The sequence below is a fragment of the Heloderma suspectum genome, chromosome 8 (genome assembly GCF_057233095.1).
Source record: "Heloderma suspectum isolate Gila_16-S chromosome 8, 16-S_ref, whole genome shotgun sequence".
In the NCBI taxonomy this organism is placed as follows: domain Eukaryota; kingdom Metazoa; phylum Chordata; class Lepidosauria; order Squamata; family Helodermatidae; genus Heloderma; species Heloderma suspectum.
The window spans coordinates 39,977,823-40,000,222 of record NC_139465.1 but is presented as its reverse complement, the minus strand read 5'-3'; the positions used below and the strand labels follow the sequence as shown (position 1 = coordinate 40,000,222).

At 43.7% G+C, this 22,400-nt stretch overlaps 1 protein-coding gene across 4 annotated transcripts in view; it reads left to right on the top strand.

The window, feature by feature from the left end:
* The window catches only part of MBTPS1 (membrane bound transcription factor peptidase, site 1), a 53,612-nt gene extending 31,552 nt beyond the window's left edge, over positions 1-22,060 (top strand). For all 4 annotated transcript variants that reach the window (XM_084812037.1, XM_084812036.1, XM_084812034.1 and 1 more), the window contains exons 16-23: positions 906-1,062; positions 4,316-4,440; positions 6,554-6,631; positions 13,898-14,038; positions 18,747-18,878; positions 19,311-19,437; positions 19,943-20,073; positions 21,251-22,060. In XM_084812037.1, coding sequence (XP_084668163.1) covers positions 906-1,062; positions 4,316-4,440; positions 6,554-6,631; positions 13,898-14,038; positions 18,747-18,878; positions 19,311-19,437; positions 19,943-20,073; positions 21,251-21,444 — 1,085 coding nt within the window. In that variant the 3' untranslated portion in view covers positions 21,445-22,060. The remainder of the gene's footprint in view (positions 1-905; positions 1,063-4,315; positions 4,441-6,553; positions 6,632-13,897; positions 14,039-18,746; positions 18,879-19,310; positions 19,438-19,942; positions 20,074-21,250) is intronic.
* Positions 22,061-22,400: the final 340 nt, after the last annotated feature.

Below are 22,400 nucleotides of genomic sequence, written 5' to 3'. Positions count from 1 at the left end.
ATAAATTAAGAGACTTCTGCTAATTTAATGCTGGGTCAAAAAAAAAAAGGGATTAATTCCTCATGCCCAAGTGAGCTCTGTGCTTTAATTTCTCAAACAGCAGCTCCCAGTGCTGCATGGCAAACCCTTTTTAAAAAATCAAGGAAACCCTGTAAAGTAGTTTGTGATATGGCATTGGGTGTGGGGAACGGAGTTACTTAAATGTAAAAAAAGTAAAAAAATCCCACCGGAAATGTTCAAACCTTAGGCCACATGCAGCTGTAGTCACTCTAGGTTAAGTTTAGCAATACATTTGAATGCTAAAAGAACACTTAACCAGGCTTTACGCCAACTTCTGACCCTCCAGTTGTTTTGGCCTACAACTCCCATCAGCTCAGCCAATGATGAGGTGCTAAATTATCTTCCCTCTGTCTGGGCATGGCCTTTAGCGATGGGCTATATAAAAAGGATTTTACCATGGCCAGCATTCATGACAGGGGTGACAGAAAAAGTTGGAAGGCCAAATAGGGAGGGGAGCCACATTGAAAACCACAGCCCGGCCATGGAGGCTGCTGGTTCCCTTATAATGTCTCCTTATAAATGAAAGTCAGCTTGGGAGTAAGAGAGTCTGGAAGCAGGTGTAGCTGGAAAGCTGCAAATAAAGGGCAGAGGAAGGCGGAGGCCAAAGAGGAAGGAGCTCTGTGGCTCTCTCTGGTCAAAGAGGGGACCAGGTGCTACAGCAGAGAAGGAACAGGATGTGAGTAACTCCTTTTTCACCAGCTGAGGCTAAAGGGGCGCCCAGGCATTGTCTCACCTCCCTTCCTCACTTTATCAAAGTGCATGGTACTTTGTGGAAGCTGGGTGAGGGACAAAGCAATATTGACCAGTGCTCAATGATTCTGACTGGTCTGCTCTTATTGATGCAGGGACCTTATTGATGGTGGACAGTGAGGAAGAGTATTTTCCAGAAGAAATCACTAAGCTGAGGAGGGATGTCGACAATGGACTATCACTCGTAGTCTTCAGTGACTGGTACAACACCTCAGTGATGAGGAAAGTCAAGTTTTACGATGAAAACACAAGGTATGAGTATTTGAGCACCACTGCAAGCTCTTGGCATTTATAGAGTGGGAGGGTTCTGCCCTGACAGGTGTCCAAAAATCATTTCTTTAAAAGTAAAATAAAGTTAAAGGCTATACAAATTGCTGATTGAATTATTTTGTGGGTCATCCAAAGCATTAAAAACGTATTGGGAAGTGGATTTGGGGAGACAAGTAGACAATTCACTTTGGGACATGTTTTTTATTTCTGACTTCATGAAGACAATAAATACAAGGGCAAAGGAATGAACTTTCGAAGTGCTTTCTTGGTGGCACTTAATCCCTATCAAGACACAGAAGATTTTCAAAACAACTTCAAATAAATGTTGGAGGGGGTATTACAGGACTGGTACATTTATCCACATGTGGTGGAGGCATCTGAGGACAAAGTCTTCAAAGGACTTAACGATATGACCAAACAAAGCATCATCAAGACTCCAGTACTGGCAATTCTGGGTATCTTTCCAATTTTCAGTCTACCCTGCATAAAGACTTTATTTTACATTGTTTAGCAGCAGCAAGAGCAACAATTCCAAGCCAGTCGAAAAGTTCGGTGGACTTTTTTCTCCAGTCTTGGTTTCAGATCATTTATTAATGGACAAGCTTGCTCATCATATAAAAGTTATTAAGGGCGCAATCCTGTGGGGATAGGCGGCCACCTCCGAACTTGGAGGCGACCACCTATCCAATGCAGAGCAGGAGAAGCACGGAGGAGATCGTTCCCTCTGTGCTTCTCCTGCCCTCCATTTACGGGTAGACAGCCAATTTTGGCTGTCTAGCTGCAGGAAGGCAGAGCAGGGCAGGGGGCTGCTGGACAACACATAGATATGTCTTACCGGCATTTCCACCTTCCCTACCCCAGAACGCCCCCTGGAATGCCCCATTTTGGCCACTCCATGCTCCTCTTCTGAATGCGGAGCACGAGGTCATTCCGCACTGCCTGCAAGGTCGGTTCTCCAAGAACCGACCTCGGAGCGCGGGCTCTGTGTTCGGTTCCCGGAAACCCGCATATCCTATGGCCATCTAGCCAGTGACTAGCGGCTGTAGGATTACTCCCTAAAAGTCATGCAAAACCTGAAACATTTTATGCAGCATGGTACCCATTTTTATGATATGTTTATTACACATCCCAGATCCATGCCCCTCCAGATCATTATAAGATTTCGCTAACCTACTAAGAGAAAATAATTTCAGGTTGAATGTTTTGCAGTTCTGTACTCTGTGCATCGTAACTGAATTGGAATGTGTTTGATTATTTTCTTTAACTTTTTCAGGCTATGTTTAGCCCACATTCATTATACTGAATAAAATGATATAAAATAAAGTAAAAAGTAAAATAAATAAATAGGGTGATTATCTTCTGGTAGTTCCTAGGTTAGTAAATCAAGAGGGAATACTGGGAAAGTAAATGCCTATAGATCTATCTACACTTTTAGGTAGGGTTGCAACATTGATTGCATAGAGTAATCAGTTAAAAACACTTTGATCAACTAAATTTTTGCCTCTGAGCAGCAGATTTTAAATATTACTATTTGTATTTTTAATTTGTATTACCTGTATTATTTTTAATACAAGAACGTATGAAAATTGAAGATGGCAAGTGCCATCCCAGAAGAGGCATTCTTTCATGTGTGCGAGAGAAGGTGGAATGCCTCTTCTAAAGTGCATGCATCATCTAAAACCATGCTTTTTTCTTTAGGACTGTGTGTGTTTTTCTCATTTGCATGTTCATGCAGATTTACAGGTAACCCTTTGCATGTTGATTCAAAATAGGGCCCACTGTGTTCAGTTAAATGTGCATAAAATAACAACCTTAGTTGATTAATTAAATCGATTAATCAACTAAAACACATATGATTAAACAATGAAGAATGTCTTTATGCCAGTGGGAGCCCTGTTTTTAAGAATGGCCACAAGAAATGTGTAGAAAGCTTCCCTAAACAATAAAGATAGATCAAATTTTGTGCTTCCATAGACTATGCAAATGTTTAACCCAGTTACCAAAAAAAAGTATTCTGGCCGTTATGAGTAGCAGAATAGTGGCTTTTTACCTAGAAGTAACCAGTTGCCCTTAGGAAGAGTAGGAAGGGCAATGGACTGATTCACATGTCACACTAAGCCAGGATTTAGTGTTACATGCATGAGCTGCAACAAGCCAAAGTCAAGCCTCAGCCTTGTGCACTCCCCGCTCTGCTCCCGCTTCTCCAGGAAGATGATTCCTGCTGAGTTTCATTTGCCTTTCCACCACAGATATGGGGCGGAAATTTTTCCAGTTTTTTGTTTTTCTATGGGGGATTTTCCACTTCCTAAGTTAATTAGTGACAATGAGTGGAGGGCAATTGCAAATAATTAATTTGCAGAGGGTCATTTACAGTGGAAAATATTCCAATGCAAACTGAAAATTTTCCAATGCAAATTAGCTTAATTTGCAACGGAATTTTTTTCCAGAAAACCCAATTCACTGCTTTCCACAAAAGTTGGCTTGTCATTATGTTTGAAGCAGAGATTGTGGTTTAAAACAAATTCTGGTCAGTTTCCAAACAAACCAGTTTCAAACTCTGGTTTATTTTGCTGGTTTGCTTAACCAGAGTTTGCTTTAAACCATGATGTCTGGTTCAAAAATTATGACAAGCCACCTTTTGTGGAGTGAAAGACTTGGCAGTAGTCCTTCTCTCAGTTGCATAGGAGGAGGGAAAGGAGGGGGGCGCCCATGAGCCCGAGGTGTCCCTTGGGCTCATTCCAGCTTGTGCACATAGTGCTAAATCCTGGCTTAGTACTATGTGTGAACCAGCCTAGACTTTTCTGTATTCAGTGTGTCAGAAATACCCAACTATGAACTCCTAGAGTCTCTCCGTTCCTTGCCAAGCCATATATATCAAAGTGCTCTGTTGTGTCTTCTGGTGATCTTAATGTTTTTAAGGACTAAAAAGTGAATGCAAAAATAGAAAACATAAAGCATTCTAAACCTTCAATTAACTTAAGCTGGGATTTTGAAAACTGCCAAAAGGAGCTAGGCATTTATTCAATCAATGGTTAGGTGTGCATAGAATTTTTTTTAAGCCTCTGAAAATCTGAAGATTGAAGAGGCTTCTTTGGTAAGATAAACATGAATGCTGTGGCCTCGATGACTTCTGACTCAGCATGGATGTTGGGCCTGGGACATTGCTATTTCCCACAAAAGAAATGGCAGGGCTTTCTGAGTTGTAATAACCTGTGTTGTGCTGCTCTTTTTGTAGGCAATGGTGGATGCCTGATACCGGAGGAGCTAATATTCCAGCTCTGAACGATCTTCTCTCCGTCTGGGGCATGGCCTTCAGCGATGGGCTATACGAAGGGGATTTTACCATGGCAAGCCATGAAAGTAAGTAAACAGTACTCATCAGTATCTGACAGTTAAGGCCTGGTCTACAGAAACAGCTGCTCACTTGATAAAACTGCTGATCCTGGACTGTGCTTCTTCAGACTGCGGGTGGAGCAGGTGCACAGTCGAGTGCTTTTTCATATAAATCACTCCTCGCACATAGAAAAGTAGCTGTCAGGGAGAGAGGTTCTACAGCAGGGATGAGCAGCTTACGGGCCTCCAGATGTTTTGGCCTACAACTCCCATGATCCCTCACTATTGGGCTATGCTGGCTGGGGCTAATGGGAGTTATAGGCCAAAACATCTGGCAGGCTACAAGTTGCCACCCCTGTTCTAGAGCAATCTTTCCCAGCCTTGGGTCCCTAGATGTTGGATTACAACTCCCATCATCCCTGACCATTGGTCATGCAGTCTATCAAAGGTTGGGAAAGGCTGCTCTAGATTATTTCTGACCTGCTAGGCTTCTAGCTATATGGAGTTCCCCTTTTGCCCCCATAGGAGAGTCCCCGACCTGCCATCTGAAGGGGTCCTTGGACACCTTTATGATGTGATCAGATGTTTGTTTAGACTGGGCCTGATATTGGGCAGCATAATCTCTGGGGGAACAGATGACAACAAGCGTTGTTGCCATCATCCTATTTTATTGAGAAAGTATCATGCAGCCCAATCCAATGCATGTTTACTCAGAAGTAAATCCCACTGTGTTCAGTTGGGCTTACTCCCAAGTAAGTTCACATAGGGTTGCAGCCGAAGCATACCAGGCAATGTACAAAACTGTCACACTGGAACATGACACATTTTCCCATTCAAAGAGTAGATTCAAATTGTCACTTTTTCTGATATCACTGTAACTTTTCTGTTACCATGCCATTTGTATAAAAGAGGGCTATCTGCAGGGGTCTAATATGTGAAGGACTAGTTAAATTCTTGTTGTTCACTGAAATCATGATGGCACATATAGGAAGCTCATGGAACCCAGTTCCATGAGGATCCCCCCTGCCTCCCGGGTTATTCACTGCAAACATATCTGCTTGATGGGAACCAGGAGCTGTAATTGCTCAATAGCCCTCCCCATTTCTCCCAATATTTCTAGACGTCAGGGTGGATGACAGATAATTTTTGAGGCACTGATCAGCGTGCTATAGTTGTGACACTTCTGTGTTCATACTAAGTCATTGTTGGGTAAATAAAATATTGCATACTTGTTTTTTATGCAGCACTGTTAGTATACATTGTGCTGCCTTTTCTCACCCATCTACTCCAACACCTCTGTGATGCAGGTCACTATTTTATTTTATTTTATTTCATTTCATTTCATTTCATTTCATTTCATTTCATTTCATTTCATTTCTATACCACCCAATAGCTGAAGCTCTCTGGGCGGTTCACAGAAATTAAAACCACAAAGCACAACATAAAACAGTATAAAATATGAAAGCTTAAAACTACAATATAAAAGTACAACCAGAATAAAACTTAGCAGGAATGCAGAGATTTAAAATCGTCACCATTTTATACATGGGAAGCCATGTCGTGGGTGGGGGGGGAGAGAGAGAGAGAGAGAGAGAGAGAGATTTCTCCGTGGCTAAATTGGGCATGAGATCCCAGGAGGCAGGCTAGCTAAAAGAAATACAACCTTTAAGAAGGAGGGTATTGCTGGGGGGAGGAGGGTGAAGGAATCACAAAGGCCAGGCTGAGGAGAGAGTAGGAGGAATCCCTCACACAGGGCCCGTGGACAGGGGAACCATTTGCTATTGGCAGGAACGGAACGGGACAAAGGAAGGAGCCTGGCTGCCAGGTGGGGGCTTGGGTTGCAGATACAAGAAAGAGTTGTGCCTGATGCCGAGTCCACCATTGCTGCAGCCCTGTGATAGGGAAAGCCGCATCTACCAAAATAGCCGTTATGGGAGTCAGTGCCATTGACCTGAATGAGATTTCTGAGTGAACATGCATAGGATCAAATGGTTCAGGGTGCTCAGAGCCTTCTCCACATTGGGGCCTCAAGAGGGCTGGGGTGGGGGCAGCTGATTTGAATCAATTCTTTGGCTGCAGGTTTCTAGTTAAACTGTAACTAGAATGGGTGAACTTGTATCTTTTTCACATTTATTTTCAGTGAACTATGCCTCGGGATGTAGTATTGCAAAGTTTCCAGAAGATGGCACTGTAATTGCACAGGCTTTTAAGGATCAAGGTACCGAGTTGCATTTCATTTTATATTCCCCTGAGTAGTCCTGGATCTGCCCCTGATCTCTGTAAAAAAACCCAGAATAGATGTGCAGAAAATCTTGATGTCTGCATGTGTTTGAGGCCCATATAGGTGCACACGTAACTTGGGTGGACCTTCCCATTCTGTGCTATTAATTCTGTAGCTGTTGTTTACAGACTCCTCTGGGGCCCATGTAGGCTTCCCATGTAAGTCTTCCACCCTAGAACAAATGAACAGACTCCCTCACTGTACGCCTGACATCTACTCAGATCCGGCTGTCTTAAATTTGGCAGTGGGGCAAAGAACAACCCCACCCCAGGAGCACCCCCTCCTCTGACCACATCTGGGAACAGAGCAGATAACAGATGTGCATGGGTTTTACTGCCTCCAAACCTGCATCAGAAACTGCTTTGCAAACTCACAGGAATTTAAAAAGCAACTTGCAATGGCCTGATTTGCACATAATGCTAACTCATGGTTTATTTAACCATAACATAATGGTTAACCCATGGTATGTTGCCCTACCCAGGGTTTGACTGGCAGACGAAATTGCTTTATTTTCTCAATCCCTGGCTTTGTATTTTATTTAAAATATTTCTAGATGGTTCATTTTGCTCCTCCTTCTCCCTCTCTGGCCCTGTATCCCATATGCCTTACTGCTCTTGCCTGCCACCGCTGTAGCCTAGTGAAAGAACTCATGAACAACCCTCAATTCTGGGTTCACATATAACAACCCATAGTTTAAACAACCCAGAGTTAACAACCCAGCAACAAACCATAGCTTTTTGGAGGGGGGTTGTTTGTGATGAACAAACCATGGTCTCTAAGCATGGCCACATTCACACATCATGACAACCCAGAATTCAACAAACCATGCATTAGTGTCCTGTGTCTCATGAGTAGGGATGGACAAATCCATCAGTTTCAGTTGTTTTTGTCTTTTTCCAGTCTTAAGTTCATTCCATCCTGTTTCTGCATCACTTTTCAAAATGTTTGCAAATGCCTGGAGGAACATATGTGCTTGTTTTCCTGCACATTTCTCCTATAATATCTGTGTTTGTGTATGCAGTTTTACCCAATAGAAGCATTTTTGCAATCAGTTTTCCCTACTGTGAAGAGGGGTGCTGGAGAATTGCAATAGGCCTGCATTTTTACACAAGCCAATCTAATTCATACTTCCCAGACTTGTGCGTGGATTGGAACATGGTTACCCTTTGGATTCCCCACCTCTGAATTTTGCAGTGGATTTCTTGTCTCAACAGGCATATACATCTGGGAAAGCTTCATACAAAAGGCATATGTTAGGGAAAGTTGTGCAGAAATTTGGCAGAACAGACAGGATTGAGTATATACAAAAATGACACAGAACAGATATAGACTGATTCGTACATCCTTAATTAGGTATACGTTATTTTGTGAACACCTTCCACTAATATATGCATTCTTGTACGAAATTTTTGATTGGTTTAAGTGCGAATATGAAAGGACAACAGCATTTTGGTTCGCATACTGGTTCAGGAGGTGCATATTAGGTAGGCCCAGATTAAAATGAAAACCAAATGCATTTCTCCCCCATCTCTAGTTATGAGAAAAGAAAGGAGCTGCTATTCTGTTAAGAACACTTGCTCCCTTCCCCAGTACACTTTGGAGCAGGGCCTTTGTTAGAATTCTCCTGATGTCGGTTTGCCCTCTTTAATGTTTCCCCGAAATGAGCCGACCAATCTACTTTCATTTATGCTGAACCATTAACACGACTGTTGATAAACCAGGAAGTTGTGGTCATAATGAACAGTACTTGCTAGTGGAAAAATACATTTTCCCTCCTTTCTTTCACTCACTCGCTGCCCATTATTTGACCTTATCATCCAGTGCAACAAAAAGAAGAATGCTGGCAATTTGGTGGCATTGTATTCAGCCTTCCAGTCTTATTGTGGCCTATTTAAATCCTGATGAACCATTTACAAACTTTTGTTTCAAAATATGCAAGCAAAGGATTTGTGCCATGTTTTGCACAACTTACAGGCACACAACTTGTACACTGGTGGATGTTCTCCATCCTGCAGAGAAGGGAAGCGCACTCTGGCTTTCGCCATCAGCCAGGACCTGGGGCCACTGGGAGGCTGCCCCCTCTCTGCCCCCAGGAATACCATCAAGCCAAGGGGGAGACAAGCCTGGCCCATCCATTGGCTGGGGAAGGAGCAGTTGGCGGGAGCTCGCTTCCCCCTCCCTGCCAGAAAGAGCATTCAGCCCCAGCTGACAATTGCCCTGGGGCTGCAGAAGGAAGGGGAATGAACACTCTGACCCTATCCATTGGCCCAGGGAACAAGAGCCACCAACTGCTATTAAAGCAAGAGCAAGGGAAAATCACCCTGGCCTGGTGCATTTCCATGCTCGCTTATAGCTCACCACCTTGATCTCCCTCCTTTTCCCCTCCACTCCCCTTCCCTCATCACTCTTGTCTTTTTAATTCACAAACCTGAGGGCAGGGCCTGTCTCTCTTTTTGACTGATGTCAGCCACTCTGGGGGACGACAGTAGTCTGAAAAGCAGGGTAACAATACAGATCTATCCATCCATCCATCTATATCACAATGCCGTGGCTGGTGTCAGGTTAGCATCATCAGGGACTTGTTGAGGACCACAACCCAGCAGGGGCCCCCTGCCAACCCTCAGAGCCCACTGGACTAGCCAGTGCTCCTCTTTGTTGTCACTGGTGGTGTTTTGTTGTTCAGTCGTTCAGTCGTGTCCGACTCTTCGTGACCCCATGGACCATAGCACGCCAGGCCTTCCTGTCCTGCACTCTCTCCCGGAGCGTGCTCAAGTTCATATTCATTGCATCCGTGATGCTATCTAGCCATCTCATCCTCTGCCGTCCCCTTCTCCTTTTGCCTTCAGTCTTTCCCAGCATCAGGGTCTTTTCCAGGGAGTTTTCTCTTCGCATTAGGTGGCCAAAATATTGGAGCTTCAGCTTCATTATCTGTCCTTCCAATGAGCACTCAGGGTTGATTTCCTTTAGGATGGACTGATTTGACCTCCTTGCAGTCCAGGGGACTCGTAAGAGTCTTCTCCAGCACCACAGTTCGAAAGCATCAATTCTTCGGCGCTCAGCCTTCCTTATAGTCCAGCTCTCACAGCCATACATTACTACTGGGAAAACCATAGCTTTGATTAGACGGACCTTTGTCGGCAAGGTGATGTCTCTGCTTCTTACTATGCTGTCTAGGTTTGCCATAGCTTTCCTCCCAAGGAGCAAGCGTCTTTTAATTTCATGGCTACAGTCACCGTCTGCGGTGATCTTGGAGCCCAAGAAAGTAAAATCTGTCACTGCTTCCATTTCTTCCCCTTCTATATGCCAGGAAGTGATGGGGCCAGATGCCATGATCTTAGTTTTTTTAATGTTGAGTTTCAAACCAGCTTTTGCACTCTCCTCTTTCACCCTCAACAAGAGGCTCTTGAGATCCTCTTCGCTTTCTGCCATTAGGGTGGTATCGTCTGCATATCGGAGGTTGTTGATAATTCTCCCGGCAATCTTAATTCCGACCTCTGATTCATCCAACCCGGCATTTCTCATGATGTACTCTGCATATAAGTTAAATAAGCAGGGTGACAATATGCAGCCTTGTCGTACTCCTTTCCCAATTTTGAACCACTCGGTTGTTCCATGTCTGGTTCTTACTGTTGCTTCTTGACCCTCGTACAGGTTTCTCAGGAGACAGGTAAGGTGGTCTGGTACTCCCATCACTTTCAGAATTTGCCACAGTTTGTTGTGATCCACACAATCAAAGGCTTTAGCGTAGTCAATGAAGCAGAAATAGACGTTTTTCTGGAATTCTCTTGCTTTCTCCATGATGCAGCGAATGTTGGCGATTTGATCTCTAGTTCCTCTGCCTCTTCGAAACCCAGCTTGTACTTCCGGTAGTTCTCGGTTCGCATACTGCTGAAGCCTAGCTTGTAGGATTTTGAGCATCACCTTGCTGGCATGTGAAATGAGCGCAATTGTGCGGTAGTTTGAACACTCTTTGGCGTTGCCCTTCTTTGGAATTGGAATGTAAACTGACCTTTTCCAGTCTTGTGGCCACTGTTGAGTGTTCCAGATTTGTTGGCATATTGAATGCAGCACTTTAACAGCATCATCTTTTAGGATTTTAAATAGCTCGGCTGGAATACTGTCATCTCCGCTAGCTTTGTTGTTACTAATGCTTCCTAAGGCCCACTTGACTTCACTCTCTAGGATGTCCGGCTCAAGTTCAGTGACCGCACTATCATGGCTATCAGGGACATTCAGATCTTTCCTGTATAGTTCTTCTGTGTATTCTTGCCACCTCTTCTTAATCTCATCTGCTTCTGTTAGGTCCCTGCCTTCTTTGTCCTTTATCATGCCCGTCTTTGCACAAAACGTTCCCTTGAGATCTCCAATTTTCTTGAAGAGATCTCTAGTCTTTCCCATTCTGTTGTTTTCCTCGATTTCTTTGCATTGTTCATTTAAGAAGGCCTTCTTGTCTCTCCTTGCTATTCTCTGGAACTCTGCATTCAGTTGGGTATATCTTCCCCTTTCTCCTTTGCTTTTCGCTTCCCTTCTTTCCTCAGCTACTTGTAAAGCCTCATCAGACAGCCACTTGGCTTTCTTGCATTTCTTTTCCTTTGGGATGGATTTCGTTGCTGCCTCCTGAACAATGTTACGGACCTCCGTCCATAGTTCCTCAGGCACTCTGTCTATCAGGTCTAATCCCTGAAATCTATTCCTCACCTCCACTGTATATTCATCAGGGATATGATTTAGGTCATACCTGAACGGTTTAGTGGTTTTCCCGACGTTCTTCAATTTAAGCCGAAATTTTGCAAGAAGCAGCTCATGATCTGAGCCACAGTCAGCTCCAGGTCTTGTTTTGACTGACTGTATGGAGCTTCTCCATCTTTGGCTGCAAAGGACATAATCAATCTGATTTCGATATTGACCATCTGGTGACGTCCATGTGTAGAGTCGCCTCTTGTGCTGTTGGAAAAGAGTGTTTGCTATGATCAGCATGTTCTCTTGGCAAAACTCTATTAGCTTTTGTCCTGCTTCATTTTGTACACCAAGGCCATGCCTGCCTGTTATCCCGGTGATTTCTTGACTTCCTACTTTAGCATTCCAATCCCCTATGATGAAGAGGACATCTTTTTTTGGTGTTAGTTCTAGAAGGTGTTGTAGGTCTTCATAGAACCGATCAACCTCAGCTTCTTCGGCCTCAGTGGTTGGGGCATAGACTTGAATTACTGTGATGTTGAATGGTTTGCCTTGGATTCGTACTGAGATCATTCTATCATTTTTAAGATTGTACCCCAGTACTGCTTTTCCCACCCTTTTGTTGACTATGAGTGCTACTCCATTTCTTCTAAGGGATTCTTGCCCACAATAGTAGATATGATGGTCACCTGAATTAAATTCGCCCATGCCTGTCCATTTTAGTTCGCTGATTCCCAAGATGTCGATGTTCAATCTTGCCATCTCATGTTTGACCACCTCCAGCTTACCTTGATTCATTGATCTGACATTCCAGGTTCCTAAACAATATTGTTCTTTACAGCATCGGATTTTCTTTTCACCGCCAGACACATCCACAGCTGAGTGTCCTTTCGGGTTTGGCCCAGCCGCTTCACTCTTTCTGACGCTACTTGGAAATACCCTCTGCTCTTCCCCAGTAGCATATTGGACACCTTCCGACCTGAGGGGCTCATCTTCCGGCGTCATATCTTTTAGCCTTGTGACACGTTCCATGGGGTTTTCTTGGCAAGAATACTGGAGTGGGTTGCCATTTCCTTCTCCAGTGGACCACATTTTGTCAGAACTCTCTGCCATGACCTGTCCGTCTTGGGTGGCCCTGCACGGCATAGCTTATGGCTTCACTGAGTTACGCAAGCCCCTTCGCCACAACAAGGCAGTGATCCATGAAGGGGGGTGGTGTTTTAGCACAATGTAAATGAGCCTAGAGAGTCCTCCTAGGCTCATTCACTCCCCCCGCCCGCATGCAATCAGGAGGAGGATTTTGGAACCTTTATCTTTCAGTTGCCTTTACTTACAGTAGCCTTTAAACTTGGCTTGTTGTCATGTCTGAACTCAACCTCATGGATTTACATTAACTAGGAAGAGTTTCAACAAGCTAGCTTTGTAACCCATGGTTTGCAGTTGCCTTGGTTTGAAACTGATCATCTGCAGTCCCATGCAGATAACAAGCCAAGTTTAAAGGAAAGCAGAAGTGAGCACTTACTTCTGAAATCCCTCCTCCTGGCCCTGTGGGGGGTGGGTAGGGGAGGACGGGAGGAGGCCAGGCTCATTCACGTTATGCTAAACGATGGTTTAAAGTGACATGTGAATGTAGCCATTCTTTACCCAACTTCTCACAATAAGTGGGCAGTGACAGGTGCAAGGAGAAGAAGTGGCAGCCTTTGCTCATCTTGTCCTCTTAGTGGCTGGATGGATTGGGCTCAGAGAAAGAGGGCAAGTGAACGGACAGTGGTGAGGAGGAGATGAACCCACTCAAGGAATTTTCCCCAAGGAGTTCCTAAAACTTGGAGCCACCACATAAAAAAACTGATTTGACAGACATCTACATTTTCAGTATAAGCTCATTGCATTACACGTACATTCTTCACAGTCAAATGAAACAAATGGCCTATTAATAATTACATCCCTCTGTTCTTTGGGAGGCATGATAAATTGTTGTTTAAAGCAGGGTAAGCAGACTTCCAGTTTGCAAGATCTACTTTGTTTTCTCCTAGAGCTCTGAGATCCACCAACCAGAGCCTGGTGCAAAAGACATACACTTAAAATTAAAGAATTCTGAGTCCAGGATTTTATTTTGAACAGAGCTCACAGTCCTTCCAGTCCTGGTTGCCCCAGGCTTTCTTCATTTCAACATACAATTTAGGGAGGGGTGTGTGTGTGATTTTGTTGTTGTTATTGGTGAACAAATGGGAGGCAGGAATCCTTGCCAATCTACACCAAATCACCCAGGGACCTACCGATAGATCCTGATCTACCGTCTGCCCACCGCTGGTTTAAAGTGGAAATGCCCAGCATTCTACAGGCAAAGGTATATGGGGTTAGGCAGATGGGTTTTTCCATCTTGTTAACAACAACCTGCCCCTTAGAAATATAATGCATTTTACATTCTGTTTGAGAGCCAGTGGTTTTTGTCCCCCAGTACTTAAGTCATGTGAGATTATTGGGATGCTGCTGACTGATCGATGTGCTCTCTGACTTTTTTTCTAGGTCTTGAGGTTTTAAAGCAGGAGACAGCGATAGTAGAAAATGTCCCCATTTTGGGCCTCTTCCAAGTTCCTTCCGAAGGTGGAGGCAGGATCGTTTTGTACGGTGACTCAAATTGCTTGGATGATAGCCACAGGCAAAAAGGTGTGTAAACAGTGCTGAGCGAAACCCCATGACTTGTGTAAGTTAACTTTAGCCACCACAATGCTAATGCACAACCACAGGTTTAAAAAATGTATGTATGCAAACATGTTTGGGTGTGTCTCTGTATAGATACAAATAAATGAAAATAATTAGGGATACACAGTAGGATCTGGAATTTACAGAAATGCAGTCTATTTTAAAGTTTTAAGGTGCAACCCTATCGGGGTTGACATCCGCTAGACAGAAGCCTCTGGTATACATGGTCCCCCCACCCCTTCATCCTCACAATAACGCTGTGAGATAGGATTTGGTATTTGTGTAGGGAAAAAAGTTTGAGTCAACTTGACCGAAGAGTGCTAAAGTATTTCTAAAGCATTAACTTCATAAAAAGATACTCCGATCATCAACAGGTTTGATACTTACACTTATTAAACACATTTATTAACTATTGTGAAACAATGACATCCATGTAAAACAATCTAATGAGTCATCAGAGCTCTTAACAATGGGTTGAATCCAGACCTAGACATGCTTAAAGTAGACCCATTGAGATCCGTGGAAGTTCAGTTAGTCGTGACTAATGTGTTCCATTGATCTGAAAGAGTGTACTCTAACCATGACTAAGTTTGGGCCCAACCTAATGTTAGGTCAAGTTTCTGTAACTGTGAATGATTCATTCAGTGGTTCTTCTTTTTGTTTTTTTTATCCTGGAACACCAGGATCAGCCTACAGTTGCATTTTTTTTAAAAAAGGAAGAAATGAAAACTAAAAGCAAAATGCTAGCAACTACTGAACACAAACACAGTTTTTATAAGGCAATTGTGCTAAGTAGGCAGCAGGCCAGTTCTTTAAGCATCATGTCTCCAAGGATATTTGACTGCAGTCGAATAATGGGTGGCCAGTTAATACTATTTAACTGTTCAGTTGACCGTCGTGCCAATCCTGAGAGGTCGGTAGGTTAGGCTGAGAGAGTGATTGGGCCAAGGTCACCTAGTGACCTTTTTAGGCGAAATGGGGATTTGCGCTCTTCTCTCCTTGGTCCTATTCCAACACTCTAGCCACTACACCACACTGGCTTTTTAATTTAGGGCGCAATCCTATGCATGTTTAGACAGAAAGAAGTCCAGGAAGTCCATGCTGGCTGGCGGGTGCTGGGAGATGCAGGACTTTTTTCTGTCTAAAGTTGCATAGGATTGCATCCTTAGTTCATAGGGTTTAATGGACTATAAGCTTTAATTACTCACTGGAAAAGACCCTGATGCTGGGAAAGACTGAAGGCAAAAGGAGAAGGGGACGGCAGAGGATGAGATGGCTAGATAGCATCACCGATGCAATGAATATGGATGGACTTGAGCACACTCCGGGAGAAAGTGAAGGACAGGAAGGCCTGGCGTGCTACGGTCCACGGGGTCACAGAGAGTCGGACACGACTTAATGACTGAACAGCAACAACAAGCTTTAATTGAATAATTGGTGAGGGCTAATTTGAATAGGTGGTGCTGATGCTGAAGTTCACACATCTAAATTTGGAGGCTCTTTTGATTCTTGTGCCTGATTGTAATAGGGAACTGAAAACAAAGACATTACAGTTGGCCTTTGTGTCTAACAAATAGTGATAACATTTTTGTTATTGTTATGCCATCTATGTACACTGTGACTTACAAAATAAGAGGCTTGCCAAGTCCCTCCCCGCAAAAATCCAAGGATAGAAACATGGGAAACAGAGGAAGGGAAATGGAGGCGGGGGAAACAGGGTAAGAAGCTGTGATTATTTTAATTACACACGCTTCGGCTTAGTTACAGTAGTGTATTTGGGAGCAGGGGGGTGTTCCACAGCCCAGGGCCAGCGTCAAAGGTAGGTACGGTCAGGGCCCACACACCCCAACAGGATCCACTGATGAGAGCTGCTCCTCCTCTTCCCCTTTGCAAGCTGTTTGTTTGCCTGCCTCTCGCTCCGGCCTAGGCAACGGTGGTGCTGAGGAGGGGGCGCAGGAGACGCCATGGCCTCCTTGCTCCCTGCCTGTCAAGCAAGCAAGGGGTAGCTGTGATGAGGAAGAGGAGGAGGTGCAAGAGCAGCCAGTGACAACGTCAGCGAGAACGGAGACTCCCTGAGGGAGGGGGGCCCTTGAAAGTGTCTTGCCCAGAGCCCTCAAGAACCAGGAGCCAGCACTGCCACAGGCTTCACAGAAAGGTCTTATTACAATTTGATAATAGTAAAAATTGCATCTGAGCAGATGTTGTTCCTATCTATGGGATATGTCCTAAAATAATAGATTATTGAAATCTGTTCTTGGGCCACATAGGCGAAATGACAGGTTGCATGCTTCCTCCGGATCCCTTAATTGTACCGTTTTGTCGTGTTAGATTATTGATTCCACCAGAGGATTTGGAAAGGGTTGTTCACCTTCTCCAGGAGACAAGAACAATTGCTAGCTAACACTGGGGGGTGGGGGATGGGGAAGGAAGAGACTCCATCAATAATGGAATGGTTAGTCAAGATTTGGGACATGGTGCATATGGTTAAATTAATGAAATTTGTTAGGGTTAGAGAGGATCAACAATTATACAATATGTTTATTGAAAATAGGAGTATTATTATACTATATTGGAATATGACAGTGTAAGATTCAGCACCACCATTTTAATTGCTTCTAAAATTGTAAAACTTGTACGCTATGGTACAATGGATTATTTATAGTTAGAATGGATCAAGTTGACTTCTGTTGCTTTGTTAATATGTTATGAGAGTCTGTTAAATAAATACATAATAAAAAAGCCACCTGCATTGAGGTTTTGGCAGTATGCAGAATAGTTAAATTTAATCAACGAATCCAAATTCTTTAATTGGTTGATAACACAGATAAGTAGAGAGTTGTGTAGACACAGCCCCATCCATTGTATGAGTAGCAAGGTGCCTTTTACCTCCGGAGGATGCTGTTTAATCCAGTGTAGGTTCTTCAAAGCAGTCAAGCAATCAGACTGGCTTTCATGTAATGAATTGGAAGCAGAGCCTCCTGCTGTGACATCAGTGAGCTTAGCTGTGTTTAAAATTCCTCACCTATGTGATTTATAAATCCTAAAAATGTGTCTGACCTCTGTACGAAAAATCAAAGGTGAACATTTCAGTGACATTGGGATTATGAAGATTAGCTCCCATTCCCACCAAACAGCCATGCCGGGTGGGGATTGTAAGAAAGTTTCTTTGAACTGTGTTTAAATGGTTTGAGAAGACCAAACTTATGCTACCAACTCAGATTTCAGAGAGATGGAGGGCCGCAAACCTTGGCTCTTAGAACAGTTTTCCCAGTTCTTATCTTATCAAGCGCAGTAATCAGGATCATCTATGCCCTTTCCCAATTTAAAGGCTGAAAACAAGGATCATTCCTCTCTAGGCAGCCTTCTGCTGCCTTGTAAGTTAACAATCCTCTTTTAAGTACAAGCTTTCTTTGTAACTTAGCTTAGGCTGGCTTTAATGTGAATTGACATACTACAGTAGGGAGACCAAACATGTTAAGTTCACTGGGTGGGCATGGAGAAGGCTCCTCCTTTCATAGGGCTAAATTAGTGAAGGTAGAAGAGATGGACACTGTGTTCCATTCAGACTTGGCATCAGATCGTGGTTATGGCAGTGCAATGTCTGAATTGACAAACCATCATTTGCGATCAGCTGGCAAACCAGAATTGGAAAAAAATGGTTTGGAGTGGGTTTGCAAACCATGGTTTGTGCTAACTATGGTTTGCTGAGCAGATCAAAGGCACAAGCAGACATGAGCTCTAAACCACAATTTGTTCATTATTAATTTTTATTGTTACTATTTTACACATATTCAGTTGAAAATTCTTGTATGTTTGGAAGCTCATACTATTCTATACCAAGGTTATTACAAACCATGGTTTTGGCGTAGTGTTTGAGTTGAGTCAGAGGAACACTTTGTGTGAGTTGAAATATAGCTAGCTTGGCTCACCATGGCTTCCATTGAGTTCTGTGGGACAAAGTAGCAAACGGCCTAAGAAAAGGGAAAGCACGCGCCTCTGTCTTCAGGCTCTGGAATTACCAGGGACAGGTTTGCTTCTCATCCCGGTGGTGCTCCTGGGCACACATTACTTTCTCCTATTGAACTGAATGGATGCAGTTCATTCCTATGCAGAGGCAGAAAAACCACCCCCTGATGCTGGATGGCCTGCCCACCGCTAACAGTGGCAGTGGTCTCAATGGGTGTGGTGGCAGGGAGAGAAAAAATGAGGGAGTGGGGTGGGGAAAAGGGGTGGAACTTTCCATCCTTTGCCTGTCAGATTTGGTTAGACCTTTGCCTAGTTCCTGTTCCTTGGCTTTGTCATGCCTTTGAAGCCAGCGTCTGCATAGTAGTCCAGTGATCAGGATCCTCTCCACCAACCCAGTGCCTCTCCTTCAAAGGTCTTCCTGCTGTTGAAGTGCATCGTGGCTATTTCCTCAGGAGAAGATGGATGAGCACACAGCGCTTGTCATCCTTCTGCTCTCTCTTAAACCTTGCGAAACATTTGGCCTGAGCTTCAGCAGTGGAGGGCCTTAGAGACAGCAACAGTGCAGTGTAGCAGGGGAAGCAGATGGCAGCAAAGTATTTTTAGAAACCTGGTTTAAGAAACATAGTTAACATTCAGAACTGACTTGTTTGACTGGAGGGAAATAGCAAAGCACCCAATAATTTTTAAAATCATTCTTAAATCCCAGATTGCTTTTGGCTGCTTGATTCTCTTCTTCAATACACATCTTACGGAGTGATGCCACCCAGCCTCAGTCATTCAGAAAACAGACAGCGGCCTCCAACAGGCGTGGGCTACACTCTTCCAGAGCGAATGGAAGGTGATTTTGGTTTGATTTGTACAGCCAGTGATGAGCTGATGGTATTTGGCTTGGTGGGGGGTGGAGGGACAACCCCTTTATTGATGTTATCTGCCTTGGTCTCCTAGGCTGGATTGGTAATGGGATAAAAAGGGAGTGGGGAGAAGGAGGGATGGATGAGGGTGAACATAGGTGCAGCAGAATAATCCCAATATCTCCTCCCTCCCCCATTTCAAATTGACTGCTTTGGTGGGAGTCATTAGATGTAGGCATACCCATCTGTCCTTTCAACCAGGTCATGCATCTTTCCTGTGCCGCCTCCTATCATTGAATTTGTGGGAAGGGGCTAGATTCAGGTGGGGCAAGAGCTTTTACCGTTCATGCTTTGAAAAGGGCATGAACAACAGGCAGGCAAGTACCTGGTGGTGTAATCCTTTTACTGTGGAATTGCAGGTAACCATCTTCATCGATACTCAAAAGTGCTCGAGGCTCACCTGCGTGACCCCAAGCCCCGCTCTCTGCCAGCATGTCCTCATCTGTCCTGGGCAAAGCCACAGCCACTGAATGAAACGGCACCCAGGTTGTGATTTTTGAGTTTGCTAAATAGCTTAGTAAGCTTTCAGTTTTGAATTTGATCAGTATGTCACTTGAGTAACATGGTATTGCAACTGAACAACTATGCATGTTTATGAATGAATTAGGGTGTAGTTAATGATAAAAAGCACTAACAAATAATAATGTATAATTTCGGAGTTTATCCATTTGGTGTTTGGCTTTCCTTTGTACTATATTAAACATTGGGAATTTACAGACCATTTCATAGAAAAGCAGCAGTTAGTTGAATTTACCTAGCTAAAAGAGAGAACAAAAAGCTGCAAGATAATTTTAATTGTGTCCTGTGGGAACTCCTCCATACACCCTCAAGGGTCCTGAGAATTCAGTGTCTCTTCATTTCAGGGGTGGCAAACTTTGGGTGGTTCATGGGCCAATCCCACCCCCACAGTGACAAAAACTATATTTTCTAGCAGTTCAGATTACTAGTAGCTTAATGTACAAACCGTTTTGAATGCCTTATTTTCTTCCAGCAACCTTTGGAAACACCAGAAGTTACTATCCATCGACCTGGATAAAGTGGCTTTGCCAAGTTTCCGTCAAAGTCGACCCCAAGTAAGGCCTTTGTCACCTGGAGAAAGTGGAGCATGGGATATTCCAGGAGGTAGGTACTAGAAAGTTGGGACTGCTGTTCCCTGCAGACTGGCACTCTGCCCTTAATTAGACTTAGGTGTACACAACTGCGTAGAAGAAGCATACAGACCTCTGGAATAATCTAGATCTGGCATTTTGGGCATCTGGATTGTTGCTTATTTAGGCCTATTTCATATGCTTTTGTTGACATAATTAATACTAACACACCTGGCTAAATTTGCAAATGCCTGAAATATTCCAGCCATACCAGTTTCTAAATAAGTGGTTTTAAAACTTCCTGGCTTTACATAACCCCTTTCTACACAGACTAGTTGGATGAGGAGCCCGTGTATGAGTATGTGTGTGTGTGTGTGTGTGATTGATCTCCTTTGTGTTGCAGAAGACATCGGGAAATGTTCTAAAATGCATAGTCAGCTTATTTTATTTATTTTATTTGTACCCTGCCTTTCTACCAAAAAATGGCACTCAAGGCAGCTTATTCCAGCTGCTTGCATGTTGGACATGACCATTATCCCAGAGAGGAAGGCCAGGAGGACACGGAATAATAGACTCAAGTTACAGAAAGCCAAATTCCGGATGAACATCAGGAAAAAACTCCTGACTGTTAGAGTAGTACGACAATGGAACGAATTACCTAGGGATGTAGTGGGCTCTCCCACACTGGTGGCATTCAAGATGAAGCTGGACAGCTACTTGTCAGGGATGCTTTGACTTGGATTCCTGCATTGAGCAGGGGGTTGAACTCGATGGTCTTGTAGGCCCCTTCCAACCCTTCTATTCTGTGATTAAGGCTCCACATGAACTGAGAGAGCACCTTAGAGCATACCCATCATGCCCCTGCAGTTGCATATTTAGGAGAGAATTGGTAGCCAGTGGGCAAGCTGTTAAAAACGGAAGCTTTTCTGCCATTACTTGTCTTCTCCCTGAGGCACCACAGGGCTCTCCGGTGCACAGGTTGATATTCTAACACTAGTTTTCAAACTGATGCACCCTCACAATGAAAGCCTAGGCCACTCAAGGCTTTCTGTGCTTTTGAGGACCAAGTTTAAGAACACTGCATAGAAAAGTCCCCAAATTGAAATCAGTAGCTGTGTGGCAGCTTCTATAGCTGGCTGTGAATCTATTTGTGGATGGTTAAACATGCGCAATCAGCTTGTGTACATTCCTTTCCTCCCTTTCCCATACAGGAATAATGCCTGGACGCTACAACCAGGATGTGGGAGGGACAATACCAGTCTTTGCGTTCCTTGGTGCCATGGTGGTCCTGGCATTCTTTGTGGTACAGATCAAATCGAAGAGCAGGCCAAAGAGACGGAAACCCAGAGTGAAACGGCCGCAAATTATACAACAGAGCCACCCACCAAAGACACCATCTGTTTGACCACAGTTGCCAAAGATGACCTCCTCTTGTTGGCTGCTCATGGAATTGTGATCACTGCTAATGAAGATTGATCATGCTTGGCATTTGGCAACTGATGCACACAACTTCCTCATGTTGTCTTTGGTTACTGATCAGCGGATCGTCATCTCGAGATCATAACTTCTTGTCGGTAGCTGAACTCACCAAAGGCTCGAACACTATTAAAAGAAACTGATTACTTGCTCCATGAAAAGGGAAAGGGCCTCTTCTTCTTTTCTTGAAAATTGACCAAACCTTTTCATTAGAGGCTATTTTCTATATTTATTTTGGGAGGGACTGGGAGAAGATCCTCTTCAAGGCCCTTGACTCTGGGATGGCAGAACCATTTTTCTGGATGGAATGCAATTTTCTAATGCTATCTATTTCAAAGAGAGACTGAACTCCCACCATCCTCCTGTAAGGATGAGAGAGAAACTGACACTTTGAGGGAACCAGGAACAAATCATGTTGGTGTAACCCTTCTGTTTATTTTTATAAAGCAACTTACCATGATGTTTTGTAATTTTTCAGCATGATTTCACCATTGCTGGTGGAGAAAAATTTTCAATAAATATGTTATCTATATTGAAGCTGAAACAAAAATACATAGTAGTGTTTCCTTGCCTTGAAAGTTTGAGCAGAAACTATATAGCAATTCCGCGACCCTTTCTTTTTCTGCAATGCTTTCTTTTTCTGCAACCCCCTTTTCTGCAGCACCAATTCTGCAACCCTTTCTTTATCTACAACCCCTTTCTTTCTTTGAATAGAAAGGTAAATCATCTATGTAGCAATTTTGCAACTCTTTCTTTTTCATTCTTGCCCAAACATTTTCTTTCATGAACACCAACACTAAGCTCAGTTTTTGACTGCCTTATTATTTCTAGGAACAATCCAGCAGAAATTAGTCATACCTGTCTTCTATTAACATTAGTTTCTGG